The sequence below is a fragment of the Ursus arctos genome, unplaced genomic scaffold, assembly GCF_023065955.2.
Source record: "Ursus arctos isolate Adak ecotype North America unplaced genomic scaffold, UrsArc2.0 scaffold_6, whole genome shotgun sequence".
NCBI lineage: Eukaryota > Metazoa > Chordata > Mammalia > Carnivora > Ursidae > Ursus > Ursus arctos.
In genome coordinates this window covers 71,369,076-71,384,122 of record NW_026623078.1, presented here as the reverse complement: position 1 = coordinate 71,384,122, position 15,047 = coordinate 71,369,076, and the positions used below count along the sequence as shown (strand labels likewise).

Genomic DNA, 15,047 nt, shown 5'->3' with positions numbered 1-15,047 from the left:
CATAACCACACTCTTGTCTGGTTTTCTTTGGCATGTCGTAGTGTAAAGCTAACTGGAACAAATAGGGACTAAATCCCTGAGTGCAGATTTTATTAACATCTTGCTCAATTCAGCTGAATTAATTAGTATGCAGATTTATAGGACTCTAGCCTTGTCTTTGACTCATAGGTTTATATCTGTTTTAAGTTAATGAAAACAACCATATAAGAACAAGTAGTTGTATGCTAAAATATAATAACTTAGTTACCCCAAATCATCTGGTAAATGAGAGACTCTTCTAGGCAAAGGACATTACAGGTAACAAGACGTCATTTCCCTTGAGCTCTACTTTGATGGCTTTTGGTAGTGGCATATTTGAACATATTGCATTTTTCTCTACCTTAGTAAAAGTATAATGAGCACAATTTAGCTTCAACCAGATGCCAGTGTCTTTATATACTGTATTTTAATACTTTTCTTTGGGGTTACTTCTATTTGTAGACATATTAGTCATCACACCAAATGCCTCCAGAACACTGTGCCATTTCAGTTGGCATGTTTTTTAGACTCTGTCATAGTGGTAGTGAATGTGTGGGGCTTATAAGCCCCTCCTCCCACTCCCTGGTGCCCTCAGACAATTCTGTTCTCATTCATCCCTTGTGGTTGTGTTAAACTCTTTTCTGCTATGTAAAGGAGGTCTGCTTCTTGATATCTCTGTTATTGTTTCTAATGCCTACTCTTTGTCACTCTTCCATAGTGTTTTTTCTTTCTTTCTTTCTCTTTCATTCTCTCTTTCTTTTTCTCATCCCCCTGTGTTTCCCAATACGGTTTACTCCTGATAGACACTTCAAGGTCATTAGACCACTGCTCTCTTGCTTACCTGTTGTATTTATCACATTGTTATTGATCTTTGACTCAGATCTTATACTGAAGATCTTGTGAATATTTTTTGCTAACATCTTGGATATGACTGTTCAAAGGATTGTTGTTTTAAGCACATAAAAGGTAATTAACTGAGACATAAACTGTTTTTAAAGTTTCAGGGAAATTTAAATTAGAATGTGCCCTTACTTGGTTTACATTTTCTGTCTCCTGTGTGAGTTTTAGGGTAGAATATTTAGTACACTGTGTTATTAGAAACATTTAAAATTGTAAAAACAGTCTAGTATTTTGTAACACAACTTCTGAATTTCTATTGTATAATGATTCCTTATTTTATAGAAGACATCCTGTTACTACCACTATTGCTGTTGCTAACATCATCTTTACTACCACTAGTTAGCAATTATGGAGTATTTGCTATGTGCCAGACATACTGAGCTAAGTGAATTTTCAGGTAATTATTTTGTTTATTTTCTCTCAGAGAGAGAAGGAATTTTTTTTTCTATAGACTAAGGAACTGAGGCTCAGAGTTGCTTGCCCAAGATCCTACAACCTGTGTGTCAGAGTAGTTTTTAATTTATTTTTTATTGCACCTTTCTGGGTACTCAAACTTGGGATTTTTTTTTTTTTTTTTTTTAAGATTTTATTTATTTATTTGACAGAGATAGAGACAGCCAGTGAGAGAGGGAACACAAGCAGGGGGAGTGGGAGAGGAAGAAGCAGGCTCATAGCAGAGGAGCCCGATGTGGGGCTCGATCCCATAACGCCGGGATCACGCCCTGAGCCGAAGGCAGACGCTTAACCGCTGTGCCACCCAGGCGCCCCCAAACTTGGGATTTTTAACACACAATGAGGAAAAAAAAAATAGCACCTCAGATGCTCAATAAAAGTCTCATGTGCCGGTTAGCATGCCTTAGTCTCTCTTCTGTATAGTTGTACAATATACAACATTCAATAGAAAAGCAAATATGGCATTGTTACTTTGAAAATAAGGGAAGTCAAAGTAAAATCAATATGCAAAAAAAGTTTATAAACCTCATAAAGTTTCTATGTGAGAATTTTGGAAGAGTCAGAAAACTAGTATTTGGGACCTCTTACATAAATTTCTATTTTTAAAAAAAATTTATTTATTTGACAGAGAGCGAGAGAGCACAAAAAGGGGGAGCAGCAGAGGGAGAGGGAGAAGCAGGCTACCCGCTGAGCAGGGAGCCCGACAAGTGGGACTCAGTCCCAGGACCCTGGGATCATGACCTGAGCCGGAGGCAGATGCTTGACCAACTGAGCCACCCAGGCACCACCCCCCGCAAATTTCTAATTTTAATTTTAATTTTAATTTTCCTTAAATTTTTTGAGTGAGTTGTTGGATTTTTATTTTTAAATATGTAACACACTACTCATAGGAAAGCTTTCCAGCTTTGAAAATTTATTTATTTAGCAAATATTTGTTATGGTACCTATCCTATAATAGACGTTGTGCTAGGTGTTGGGGGTATATCAGAGAATTAATTTGGCAAAGTACTCTCATAAAGTTTACAATTTTGAGAAAGGAAAAATATGAACAATAAAGTAAATAAGCAAGATAATTGTTGGTAGTATGTGCTATTAGATTGAATAAACAGAATGACACTTTCTTTAGATAAGGTGATCCGGGAAGGCCTTTTTGTAGGTGATATTTAAGCTGAAAATAGAGGATTGAGGAGAAGCCAGTCATTCAGAGAATTGGAAGAAGAGCATTCTTAGAAGAAGGGAAAGCAAATACCAAGACCCTGAGATAGGAAGAGACTTGGCACAGAGTCGGAATTGACAGAAGGCAAACATGAGTGCAACTTAAAGAACAAAGGGGAGCATGAATGAGCTGAGATAGGCAGGTAGGCAAAAAGCAAGATTAGACAGGGCCTTTGTAGGTAAACTGTATGAAGGCCATTCCTGGTTTGAAACACAAGAGTGAAGAAATGGAATTTAAAGTGCACTCAGCTGGTTTTAGAGAACAAACTGGAGGGTACAAATGCATAAGCTAGGAGACTGCTTAGGAAACTGTGCCATAGTTTAGGCTAGGGATGTTGAGGGCTTAGACTAGGCGGCCATGGAGAAGAAGAGAAGGAGATGGATTCAAGATGTATATTTGAGAGTGAACTGATAGGACTGCTGATGAGTTAGAAAGGGACAGGAAATTAAAGGAAAGGAAATAGTAAGTGATGACTCAAGTTTCTGAGTATAATAATTGAGTGAAAGGTGGTGCTATTAACTGCCAGGGAGAGCACTGGAGAAAAATAGATTAGGGATGTGTGTGTGTGTGTGTGTGTGTGTGTGTGTGTGTGTGCGTGCGCGCATGCGCGCACACGCGCACGTTCACATAAATCTGGAATTCATAGGGGAAATTGAGGCTGCAGATGGAAGCGTGGGTGTCAGCAGTTGTATGTAGATGCTACTTAGTCATGGGGGAGAGGAGGGCACCCAAGGTGAGAGTCTAAATCAGGGGTGGGAAAACTATGGGCCACAGGCAAATCTAGCTTGCCACTTCTGCTAGGAAATAAAGTTCATTGCAGTAGAACCACCCTCATCCATTTATATGTTATCTATGGCTGCTTTTGTGCTAGAATGGCAGTGTTCAATAGTTGTGATAGAGACCATAATGGCCCTAAAAGCCTAAAATATTTAGAATCTTGTCTCTTTACAGAAACTGTTTGCTGACCTTTAGATATAAAAGAGGAAAAAGCCCATGATTGAGACTGTGAAGCTCCAGAATTTCAAAGTCAGAAGAGTAGGAGCTGTGAGGGGTAGCATCCAGTGAAATAGGAAAAGCAAAAGAGTTTTGAAGCGAAGAATGGAGAAATGATCTGCTATGATGTATGTTGCTGAGAGGGCTAGTAAGAGAATTTGTTTACGAGGAGGTTACCGGTGACCTTGGAAGCATCTCTTTGGTGGAGGGACATACTTGAATAGGTTGAATAGAGAATTACTAAAAACATTGCTTAGTCTTCATTTCAGTATTAGTCTTTTAGAAATTAAAGAAACATTTACCTTCTTTACAGAACAGATGTTGGCAAACTTTTTTTAAAGGGCCTGATTGTAAATATTTTAAGCACTGTAGACCAAAAGCAAAATTGAGGGTATTATATAGTATTTATATAAGAGAGAAAACAATTTCCACAGTTTTTTTTTAATTGGCAAAATAAAAAATATAATAAAGTACTTAGTACAATTTTTTAATACAAGTCTTCTAATGGGGAAGGTGGAATTCTTGGAGGATAACATTTAGCTTAATTGGGGTTCAATATTAGTGTTCCTTATTGTCAAACTTGATTGCAGATATTATGTGTTAATGCCAGTCTATAATGAGATTTTATATATTTCATCTTTGAAAATGTCTTTTTCACATGGTTAGGTACCTCCAAATATTGGCATCAGTCTGTAAGCCTATGATTTTAAATGAACGTATTGATTGCTTAGAAAACATTTATGGAATTCTGTTAGATTCTTCTCCTGATATTTGTCTTTTCACATATTACATTGTAGATTAATCCTTTCCAATTTGTGGTAGGTAGAAACTCCTCAATTGCACTGTTAAATGGATTTTGAAATACAGATCTTGCATTGAGGTTTCAAGAATGCTGCTGGAATTGTGGTTTGAGCTAGGAAAATGAAACTGCTACATATTTGTGTGGAAGTGAAGATCTTGCCTCTCGTTTCAACTTTTAACAGTAAGGGAAGTATGTAAAGCAGCTTAACATTACTTGTGATTCAGAAAACATTGGTTGTCTGCCAGTGACGCTGTTTAACATTTTGCATATAAATGCTGTTTTGGGTTGAATTCCTTAAGAAATATCATGGCCACAGCTAATTTCCATAGCCATTCAGTGTTTGATAAGAATGGTTGAGAGCTGTTCTTCCAACTATTTAAAAATGTAAAATAATTTTTAGTTCACTGGCTATATAAAAAACTGGCTGGTTTTGACCTATAGGCCATACATAGTTTGCTGACCGCTACACTTACTTGTAACTTATTGAAAATTTTGGACATTAATTATAGTATGTAGTATAAAGGAAAGGAATTGTTTTAATAACATGAAATTAGTGTGTGTGTGTGTGTGTGTGTGTGTGTGTGTGTGTGTGTTTGTTATAGGAGCAAAGGGCAGGCTGCCCCATGATGGGCCACTTTGGCATGAAGATTATTTTTGAGTTAAAAGCAATTAAAACCCAGCAGATTCAGGTAAGGCTCTTTACCTCCCCCACAACTGCCTTAAAAATTTAGATAGATGACCTGCTCCAGGAAGAAAGCTATCACCGTAGAGAACTTCGCTATGATATAAGCTAGGTATGGTAGACAGGGAGGAACCTGGCAAGGCTTGTTTGCTCTAGGTGTCCCATTGTTTCCGAGTGGCCCAGCAAATGTTTGTTTACCAAACATTTACTCTTTTTTATCTTTTTGTAAATTGCATTCATTCTCTTTGAAGTACCAGATCCCTACCCTTTTTTCTTAGTTCGGAATGACATGTATACATCATTTTGCCTGTTTTCAAAATTTCTTTTCTTTTCTTTTTTTTTAATTTTGAAGATTTTATTTATTTATTTGACAGAGAGAGAGAAAGAGCACAAGCAGGAGGAGTGGCAGGCAGAGGGAGAGGGAAAAGCAGGCTCCCCGCTAAGCAGGGAGCCCGCCCATAGGGCTCCATCCCAGGACCCTGGGATCATGACCTGAGCCAAAGGCAGACGCTTAATCAACTGAACCACCCCATCTGTGTGGATTCCCTATACATAATAAAGTTAAATTTTATTTTCTTCTGTTAATATGCCTCATGTCAATTTGATTCTTAGTCTAGCTAAAAGGACCTAGAAGAGGACAGGAAATTTTTGCTCCACTACACTGTATTTTATATATATCTCAATTCTACTAGTCCATTATCCATAATGGAAGGAACACCTTGGGCTTATAAGTCACTTATTTTTTAGGCTTTTTCTCTCATAACTATAACATGGGTTTAACTATATGATCTCTAATATCTCTACCAGCTCTGTAGTGTATTTTAAAATATATTCTAAGTCTCCTCTTTTAAAAAATCCCGTGAAACGAGTATAACTCCCTTAAATGCTAGAGAGAGGTCTTCCACTTGGTTTGTAATTCCCTGTGGGACCTAATTATACAACTTCGCAATCATTTATGTTATTTTTGATTGGGTAACTAGTACTAATTACAAAACCTCCAGGTAAAATTTTAGAGAAATTCATGCCAATTTTTGCCATTTTAGTGCTTGACATTTTATTAAAGTTTTTTTGTTTAATAATTTGAGGTCCTACTGTGTACTTGCTCAACATTATTGAGGCACTTGATAGGATTCTTAAAATTATGAAGTTTATGTTTTAGAGAGGATAGAGATAGGCTAGCTTGAAATTATAATGTAGTTTGTTAAGTGCTGTGATAGGGTTAGAATCCATTGAAGTGCATTGGAGGGGTAACTGGGGAGCTGGGAAATGCAGAGGGGATGATGTTACCTTACAGAAAGTAGCATTCAAGTTAAAATCTAGAACTCAGTAGGAGGTGGGTGGATCAGGGGTGTGTGCGCAGGGCTGTGGAGGTAAACTATCATGAATAATGCCATCATATTTGCAGTTTAGAAGGATCACTCTGTGTATAGCACAAAGAAAGGATAGTAGGGGTATTAGACTAGAGGCAGAAGCAAGGAAATTAATTAGAAGAATTTTGCAGAAATCAAAGAAAGATGATAGAGACCTGAACGAGGCTAGTAGAAATAAGGTTGGAAGGAGGTAGACATATTCAAGAGAGTTTATTTAGGAGTTAAATAATAAAGCATTTAACTGAACAGTAGAATATGTATTTGCTGACAGGATATGAAATAAAAAGGTGAACCAAAGATGATCCTCTATTTCTGGTTTGAGCCATTGACAAGATAGTGATATTCTTTACAATGGAAGGGACCATGCAAGGTCTCAAGCGGATTTTGGAATGGAGAAGGTGCATTCATTTTTAGCTTCTTTGGTATTGGGTATTTGTGAGATAACCATATATAAAGATATCCAATAGTTAACTGGCTGTATGAACCCTGGAGCTCCAGGGTAAGATGCAAATTTGGGAATCCTACGCATACAGTTAGCGAGGAAGATTAAGTAGAGTGAAAAGAGAAGATGATCCAGGAGAGAACTATGAAAAACACCAAAGTTTAATGGAGGGGAAGAGGAAGAAGAACCAGAAGTAGGAGTAGACGAAGAAGGAATGTTCACAAAGACAGGAAAAATATCAAGAATAGTGTATCCCAGAAGAAAAGTGAAGAAGAGAGTATTTCAAGAAAGAGGGAATAATATGATACTTTAGATAGGTCAAGTAAGAGGAAGACTGTGGGGAAAAAGAGGAGGTCTGTTGGATTTAAAAACATAAAAGAGACTGAGGTCTTTATCAGAAGTGGTCTTATAAGAACTCTGTGGGGAGAAGCCAGATTTTAGTTGGCCGAAGAAGGAGTATCAATAAGGAAGGATTCAACTCCTTTTTTTTTTTTTTTAAGATTTATTTATTTGAGAGAGGGAGGGAAGAGGGGGATGCAGAGAGAGAGGGAGAGAGAAACTCAAGCAGACTCCACACTGAGTGCAGAGCCCCATGCGTGCTGATCCCACGATCCTGAGATCAGACCTGAGTTGAAACCAAGAGTCGGACACTTTTAACTAACTGACTGCGTCACGCAGGTGCCCCAAGAAGGATTTAACTCTTAAAGGGAACTTTGGATATGGAGGGCAGGACATGTTGTGTAGTAGCTTAAGTTTATCTGAGATTATCTCTTATAGGTCAGAAGTCTGAACTTAATTTAAATATATGTTACTAGTATACTCATTTCTTACAGTCCTATAGACTTCTAGTCCATCAGGGACATTATTCTCATGCTATATGAATTCAAATTTACAAAAGCCCAATTTCAGATGGTACCAAAAAAAATGACTCACATATACCAAGATAAGATTAAATTAATAAGCAGTTGAGGGCGCCTGGGGGGGCTTTAGTCGGTTAAGCGGCTGCTTTGGCTCAGGTCACGATCCCAGGATCCTGGGATTGAGTCCCACGTGGCACTCTGTGCTCAGCTGGGAGTCTGCTTCTCTCTCTCACTCTCGCTCTGTGTTCTCCCTCTCTTTCTCTCTCTCAAATAAATGAATAAAATCTTTTTTAAAAAAAATAAGCATTGTTTGAAAACTGTGTTGGATGTTATGCCTTCAAACTTTACTAATGGAAACTTTTTTTATAGATTTGCTTAATTTTTATATTATCTGTATTTTCTTAGAACCAGTACCTACAAAATACCAGCTTTTACCATTATAACACATTTCAGTTGTAATATATCTTAACCGAAATTCTGTGTTTTATTATCTTTACATAAAACTTTAGCTATTTTATTTCCTCAGAACTTTACATTCTTACAAGTTACGGATTTTTACAAGTCATCAACAATCTTTTGTTTTATTTTTTCTGCAGTTCCATTAAAATTTCCATAGAAATCAAAAAGATGAAAACTATTTTTCAAATTAAAATGCCTAAGAGATAGGGGGAACACTTTTTCCTGGGATGTGGAATTTCAGTGCTAAGACTGAGACAGTCTTGGGCAAACTGGACAGTTGGTCACTGTACCTGCCCCAAGGGTAATAGTATTTTTGCCCTTCTTACAATTTAAGGCTTTTGACTCGTGGGACAGATTGAAAAAGGATCTAGGTAGAGCTTCATGTTCCTTCTGCATGACTCTTTCCCCTCCTCTAGGTCTGCACCACAACGAACGCTTTATTAGGGCTCTCTCACATTTTTTGCATCTGGTGGGATTTCTGGCCAAAGAACCTGCAAGAGGGTGCGGATTCTTCCAGTTTATGCATACCTTGAACCTTCACACTGTCCCTCCAGCCCTTACTCCTCCATCACTTGTTCCTTACTGTTCTGGCTATATTCTTCTTATGGTATCTGGTTGCATCTGTCCCAACTAAGCAAGTGCTAATGTCCCCTCTGTCCTTGCAGGTGCCTGCCTCTTGTTTGCTCTGTGACTTGAGTTCTGTGATAGGTTCAAAATAAGTCATGCATTTGAATTTAGTGTGACTTTGTTTCACCCTAATGGTGAGAACAAAGCTCTTTGTAGCTTTCTACATCCCACAATGGAAACTAGAGCCCTGCTTCACAAAGCTTAATGTATATGTAAAGTCACCTGGAACTCTTATTGAAATGCAGATTCTGTTTCCATAGGTTTGAAGTGGGACCTAAAATTCTGCATTTCTAACAAGTTTGCAGTGATTTCAATGCTATAGGTCCATTGAGTAGCAAGGTTATAGAAGGTGTTTTTGTTTTTAAGGTTGGAAAGAGTTGAAGTCATGTGGATGTTTGAATTATGAAAGAAAACAGGCAAACATGTGAGAGTAATAATGTAAGATGTGGCACATTTTGTGAGCTGGCAGAATTTTGTATTTGTTTGTGACAAAGATCTTATGGTTTAAAAACATTATCCTAGCTTTTTTTCTGCTTAAAGGGGCTTCTTAAAGATACTAGCAAAACTGTAAATCATTAACACTGATTTTATAGTTCTACAATGATCACTTTTGTGTTATAAATACTGTAATAGATCTATTCTTTTTTGTTCATCTATTTCATTTTCCATGAATACCTTTAAGATACTGTCCATTGGTTAGTCTCATTTCTTCAGTGTACTGTGCCCCTAGTGTTATTTTTTTTCTTTTGCTTTTCTTCATTCTGTTGTTCTTCCTCTGTTTTCCCTACTTAATTTTGTATTGCTTTTACAGTTTTGAAACATGGGGTGCCTGAGTGGCTCAGTCATTTGAGCATCCAACTCTTGATTTCTGGTCAGGTCATGATCTCTCAGGGTCATGAGATCAAGCCCCACATTGGGCTCCACGCACAGTGGAAGTCTGCTTCTCTCCCTCTTCCTCTGCCCCTCCCCTGCTCGTGCACTCTCTCTCTCTCAAAGAAATAAATCTTCAAAAAAAATAAAAATAAAATTTGAAACAATCTCAGATTTATCTCTTTCCATATATTTATGTAACAAATCTCACAGTTTCAAGTATAGTACAATGAGCTTTTTTTTTCTTTCCCCTGAGTCATTTGAGAATAAGTTGCTGACGTTATGCCATATCATCTCTGTCATAGGTTGAGTTCTGTGGGAAGCAGTCTCTGAAACGAAGATTAGCATGCACGAAGTTTATTGGGGAGTGCTGTTGAAATCCTCACCTTTGAAAGGGAAGGGGAGGAAGTAGGTTTGGGCATAGGTACAAGTAAAATGATGCAGTCACAGTGGAAGCCTCAGTTTACCTTGTAGAGAGTTCTACAGATGGGATGACCCTTCAGTTTTGTTCTGAGCTGGGTGAGAGGTGAGCTGCCTCTACCTCTGTAAAAATGAGCTATTGGACGTGGACAGGGTGCAGAGCCTTGGGTGAGGCAACATTCTTTGGCTGAGGCTGTCTCCTATGATGACTGACCACTGAGAGCTGTCTCTTGGCAGGACTTCCAGCAGTTAAGGACTGACTATGCATTGCAGTGTCCACTACAGCTGGAATACTTCGGCTTGTGTTTCCTACAAATGAGAACATTGCCTTATATAGCCACAATGTAATATGTACTACCATCTAAATATTTTGAAGTAGTTCACTTTCATCAGTTCTCCAAATAATGTTCCTTTACAACAAAAAGATCCAGTCCAAAGTCACATGTTGCATTTAGTTGTTACATATCTTTAATTTCCTTCCATCTGGAAGAGTTCCTCAGTTTTAGACTTGGATTTTATGACCTTGGCACTTTTGAGATTACACATCAGTTATTTTGTAGCATGTACTTCAATGTTGTTTTGTCTCTTTCCTCATGAATAGATTCCAGTTTTGCATCTTCGGCAGGAATATCATAGAAGTGGTGTTATGTTCTTTTTCATTCTATCAGTTGCCCGTGATTTTGATTTGTCCCTGGTCGTGTTAACCATTTCCAGGGTAACCATTTTCTCTGAACATTTGACAAAGGTAGTATCTGTCTGACTTACCTACTATAAAGTTATTTTCCTTTTGGTAATTAATAAATATTTTGTGGGGAGGTACTTTTGAGTCTGTAAAATATTCCATTCCCTTATCAGTTCAATTACTAATTTATATCAGTATATACTTATGGAGTCTTTTTCTTTTTTTTTTTTTTAAAGGTTTTTATTTATTTATTCATTCGACAGAGATAGAGACAGCCAGCGAGAGAGGGAACACAAGCAGGGGGAGTGGGAGAGGAAGAAGCAGGCTCATAGCAGAGGAGCCTGATGTGGGGCTCAATCCCAGAACGCTGGGATCACGCCCTGAGCCGAAGGCAGACGCCTAACCGCTCTACCACCCAGGCGCCCCTATGGAGTCTTTTTCTATTTAATGGTTTATAATTAATTACAATCATTGTTAATCCTCTAATTGTTCCATATTTCATTAATGGGAACCCCTTCAAGCTAACTTCTTTGTCTTTTTGACATATTCCCATTACTCTTTGAACATTTCCTTTTTACTTATTTTCTGGCACCATTAAGATGTTCCAGATTCCTCTTGGACTTTTTCTGCCCTAGCTCTGGAATCAGCCATTGTTACAAGGAGCCCTGGTTTCTCTAGTATAGGTAGAATGGTATTTAGAAGCCAAGATCTGGGCATTAGATGTGCTCTAGCTATTGGGATGTTGCTATTTCCACCCCCACTGTGGACAGGGCTAGTGAATATATGAATATATGTATTTATATACATAATAAATATCATTTATATTTGTTGCTCTGTCTATATTATGAGAGTTCATAGCAATTTCTTCAATTCTGATCTAGCACCACAGTGTACATTCTAGTTTTCTCTGTGCCTGTATTTCTAACTCTATTCTATGATGAAAAAATACCTGACTCTCATTACCTTTAATATATTTATTATTTAGATCACTCTTCCTACATGTCACCGATATCCCATCACCACCATTGCCAATGTACTCCTATATAGATGCCCTTCTCCCCCTACCTCTAGCACTAACACCCTGAACACATCCCCTCTCTTCTACCATGAGGAAGACTTTCTCACCCTATTTGGGTTCTGACAGGCTGTGCCAGACTGACCCCCCATGTGAATACTTCCTCCCTCCCCCTTGAGCTCTGAGACCCTGTTCTGCCTCCCACACAGATGCCTACCTCACTGATTCCCACCTTATGACTTTGAGACTGAATTGTATGGGAAGGAAAAGGGAAACCTTCTTCCCCTCACTTATTTAAATCCTTGCAGTACTTTAAGGCCAGACTCAAAACCTCTTCCTGGAGGCTGTCTCCCACTTCTCAAGGCTACAGTTCTTCCCTTTTGGAACTTATATGTATTTTTTTCTTCTCTAATCATCTCTGTATGTTTGTATATCCTTGAAATTAGGGACTATTTTCTGTTTGTTTTTTGTTGTTTTTGTTTGTTTTTAGTAACCTTTGAGGACCTTTTTTTCAGCAATGAATGCACATTTTAAAAAGCTTTACCAGATGATTTGTGATAAAATTATTTTACTTTTAGACATAAGATTCAATTACTGAATCTTGCTTCATTATACATTAGCTATTCTTTCACTGATATTTGAATGATAGTAAATTAAGTGATTTAAGTGGAAAACATTTAACTTCTAAGGAAGAGAATCTTGTTCTCTTTTATTTTCCATTAATTTATATATGTAGAAAAATAATATATATGAAATTCTAATGACCTATTTTTTCCCTGGATTTATGCCTATTTCATTAAATAATCCATTTTTTAATTATTATAGGCATTCCTTGCTTTGCATGGTTCCCAAATACACCAATTTCAGTGACTATGTATTAGTTACATAACAGCAGTTCCCAACAACACAGTTCAAATTTTATTTATTACAGTATATTAACTGTGAGTAATTGTATAAAATACAAACTTTGCCGTCTACAAAGCAGTATGTAACAGAAATGCATCATGATCATGACCAATCATTACACTGTTTCAGTCTCTCAGTCATTGGTCACTACTTAATCTGTTGTTCAGTCAGTTCACACATAGATAGCAAAATGTGTAGCTTGCATTGCCTTCTTGTCTCATAGTGATAAACCATGAGATGTTTTTAAAAAATGGGTAATCAAAAGAGAATTGAACAAAAAGATGAAAGTGCAGTAAAGAAATGAAAAGTGATCATACATTAGTTTTACTATTTTAAATTTCCCTTGATGTTCATAACTATTGGCAAGAGAATTTTTATTGTTTTGAAAAAAATTTTAAAGGTCACAGAATGATTGTAATTCACCCCATTGGTATTAAGACTTTATGGTTTCATCTTGCATTGTCATTTTCATGACTCCACACTACTGTGCAAAGTGCTTCACTTCAAAATTTCACATACATTTTTTATTTATACATATTTTATTTACTTCATCACTTGAATACATTTTGATTTTACAATATTTTTAGCATGCAGATATCCCAAACCTGAGATTGCCATTGTGGAGCAAGCGAAGAAGGTATCATCAGCAGAGACCCCTGATAGTTTTGGTATAGTACAATCTTAACAGTATTGATTGATTGTCAGATGTTATTGGTATATTTGGTATAGTACAATCTTAACAGTATTGATTGATTGTCAGATGTTATTGGTATATTTGGTATAGTACAATCTTAACAGTATTGATTGATTGTCAGATGTTATTGCAAAGAGCAAAGCATCTATTTGACAGAACTTCTTGCCTGTTTGGTTATAATGATAACCTTTGTTTTTTGCACCAGTGTTTTAGACTGTCTACAGGGTATTTATTTTTATTATCTAATCCTGGACTTTGTGGATGGAATAATAATTGCATGTTTAATTAACTGAAGGATTAAATTTATAACCTTAACAAGACACAAAACCACTTATATTTAATTATATTTAAATAACATATTTTAGAAATTATTGAAATGGGGCACCTGGATGGCTCAGTCAGTTAAGGATCTGACTCTTGATTTTGGTTCAGGTCATGATCTCAGGGTCATGAGATCAAGCCCTGTGCCGGACTCCCTGCTGGTTGTGGAGCCTTCTTAAGATTCTCTCTCTCCTTCATCTTCTGCGCCTCTCCCCTCACCCCCACGTGCTCAGTCTCTCTCAGAAAAAAATGTGTTGAAATAATCAAGGAAGTGAGACATAAGAAGCAACAAAAATTATGCATTTCTTTAGGATGCAAAGGACCACACACAGGAAAATCTTCAGAATATTCCAAGGAGAAACTGTATTTAAGTAACTAAACTTCAGGGAAATACATTTTTAAAATATATTCTTGAATATTTTAAAAGCCTTATTGTATTTTAAGGTCATTCATGAATTTTTTTTTTAGATTTAGTTTCCATACAGCTTGATATCTAATTTGTGTTGCATGTGCTAGTTGGAGGAATTATGTTATGTGCATGTGCATGTGTGTGTATATGAGAGAGAGACAAAGATAAAGGGAAGGAAAGAGAAAAATAACTATCTGTCCCTATTTTATTTATTTTGATTGCTATTTAATAGAGATATATTGCCTAAGAAGTATAACACATGTATGAAAAGGTATCAAAAATATTTTACGGAACAATTGAAATTTTGTAAGAATAAAGGTTAAATGCAACTCAGTTTTCTTAGTATGTATATATACTGTTAAGAGCAAAGACCAGTCTGTAAGAACTTAAGAGAAATGTAGAGGCATAGTGTGTATACATACATACACACATTAACAGATTAGTACATTTTCTGTAAAAAATCCCACAGTAAATTCTATTTGACCAGTTCTGATGTAATTTTAAAATTAAAAACTTTTCTTCTCTGTGTATGTGAAATGTTTAATGCTAATGTCTTTTTTGTTGTTGGAGAGAGAGCAAGAGAGAGTGTGGGGGTGGGAGGGGCAGAGGGAAAGGGAGAGGGAGACTCTTAAGCAGGCTCTGTGCCTAGCGTGGAATCCGATGAAGGACTCAGTCTCACGATCCTGAGATCATGACCTAAGCTGAAATCAAGAGTCAGATGTTTAACCGACTGAGCCTCCTAGGCACCCCAAAGCAAATGTCTTTTTAAGAATAAAGTTTTAAGTTTTGAATTATTCTGAAGATTGTTTACTTAATCTTCATTTTTAGGACAATGTAGGGGAAAAGGAATGATAATGATTCTACAGATGATGACAGATATCAGTAGGAGGTAAGGTACTGAACAATAA

General features: G+C 36.9%; 1 protein-coding gene across 8 annotated transcripts in view; it reads left to right on the top strand.

Annotated features, from left to right (window-relative positions):
* Positions 1-15,047, top strand: part of TMEM65 (transmembrane protein 65) — a 105,390-nt gene that overhangs the window by 7,648 nt on the left and 82,695 nt on the right. For 5 of the 8 annotated variants that reach the window (XR_007188050.2, XM_057307825.1, XM_044382603.3 and 2 more), the window contains exons 2-3: positions 13,303-13,383; positions 14,968-15,028. The exons of 2 other annotated variants lie outside the window; for them this stretch is intronic. Coding sequence is in view for 5 of the 6 variants with exons in the window: in XM_057307825.1 (XP_057163808.1) it covers positions 13,303-13,383; positions 14,968-15,028 (142 nt within the window). In the remaining variant the exon portion in view is untranslated. The remainder of the gene's footprint in view (positions 1-13,302; positions 13,384-14,967; positions 15,029-15,047) is intronic. One more of the 8 variants, XM_057307827.1, reaches the window with a different exon arrangement.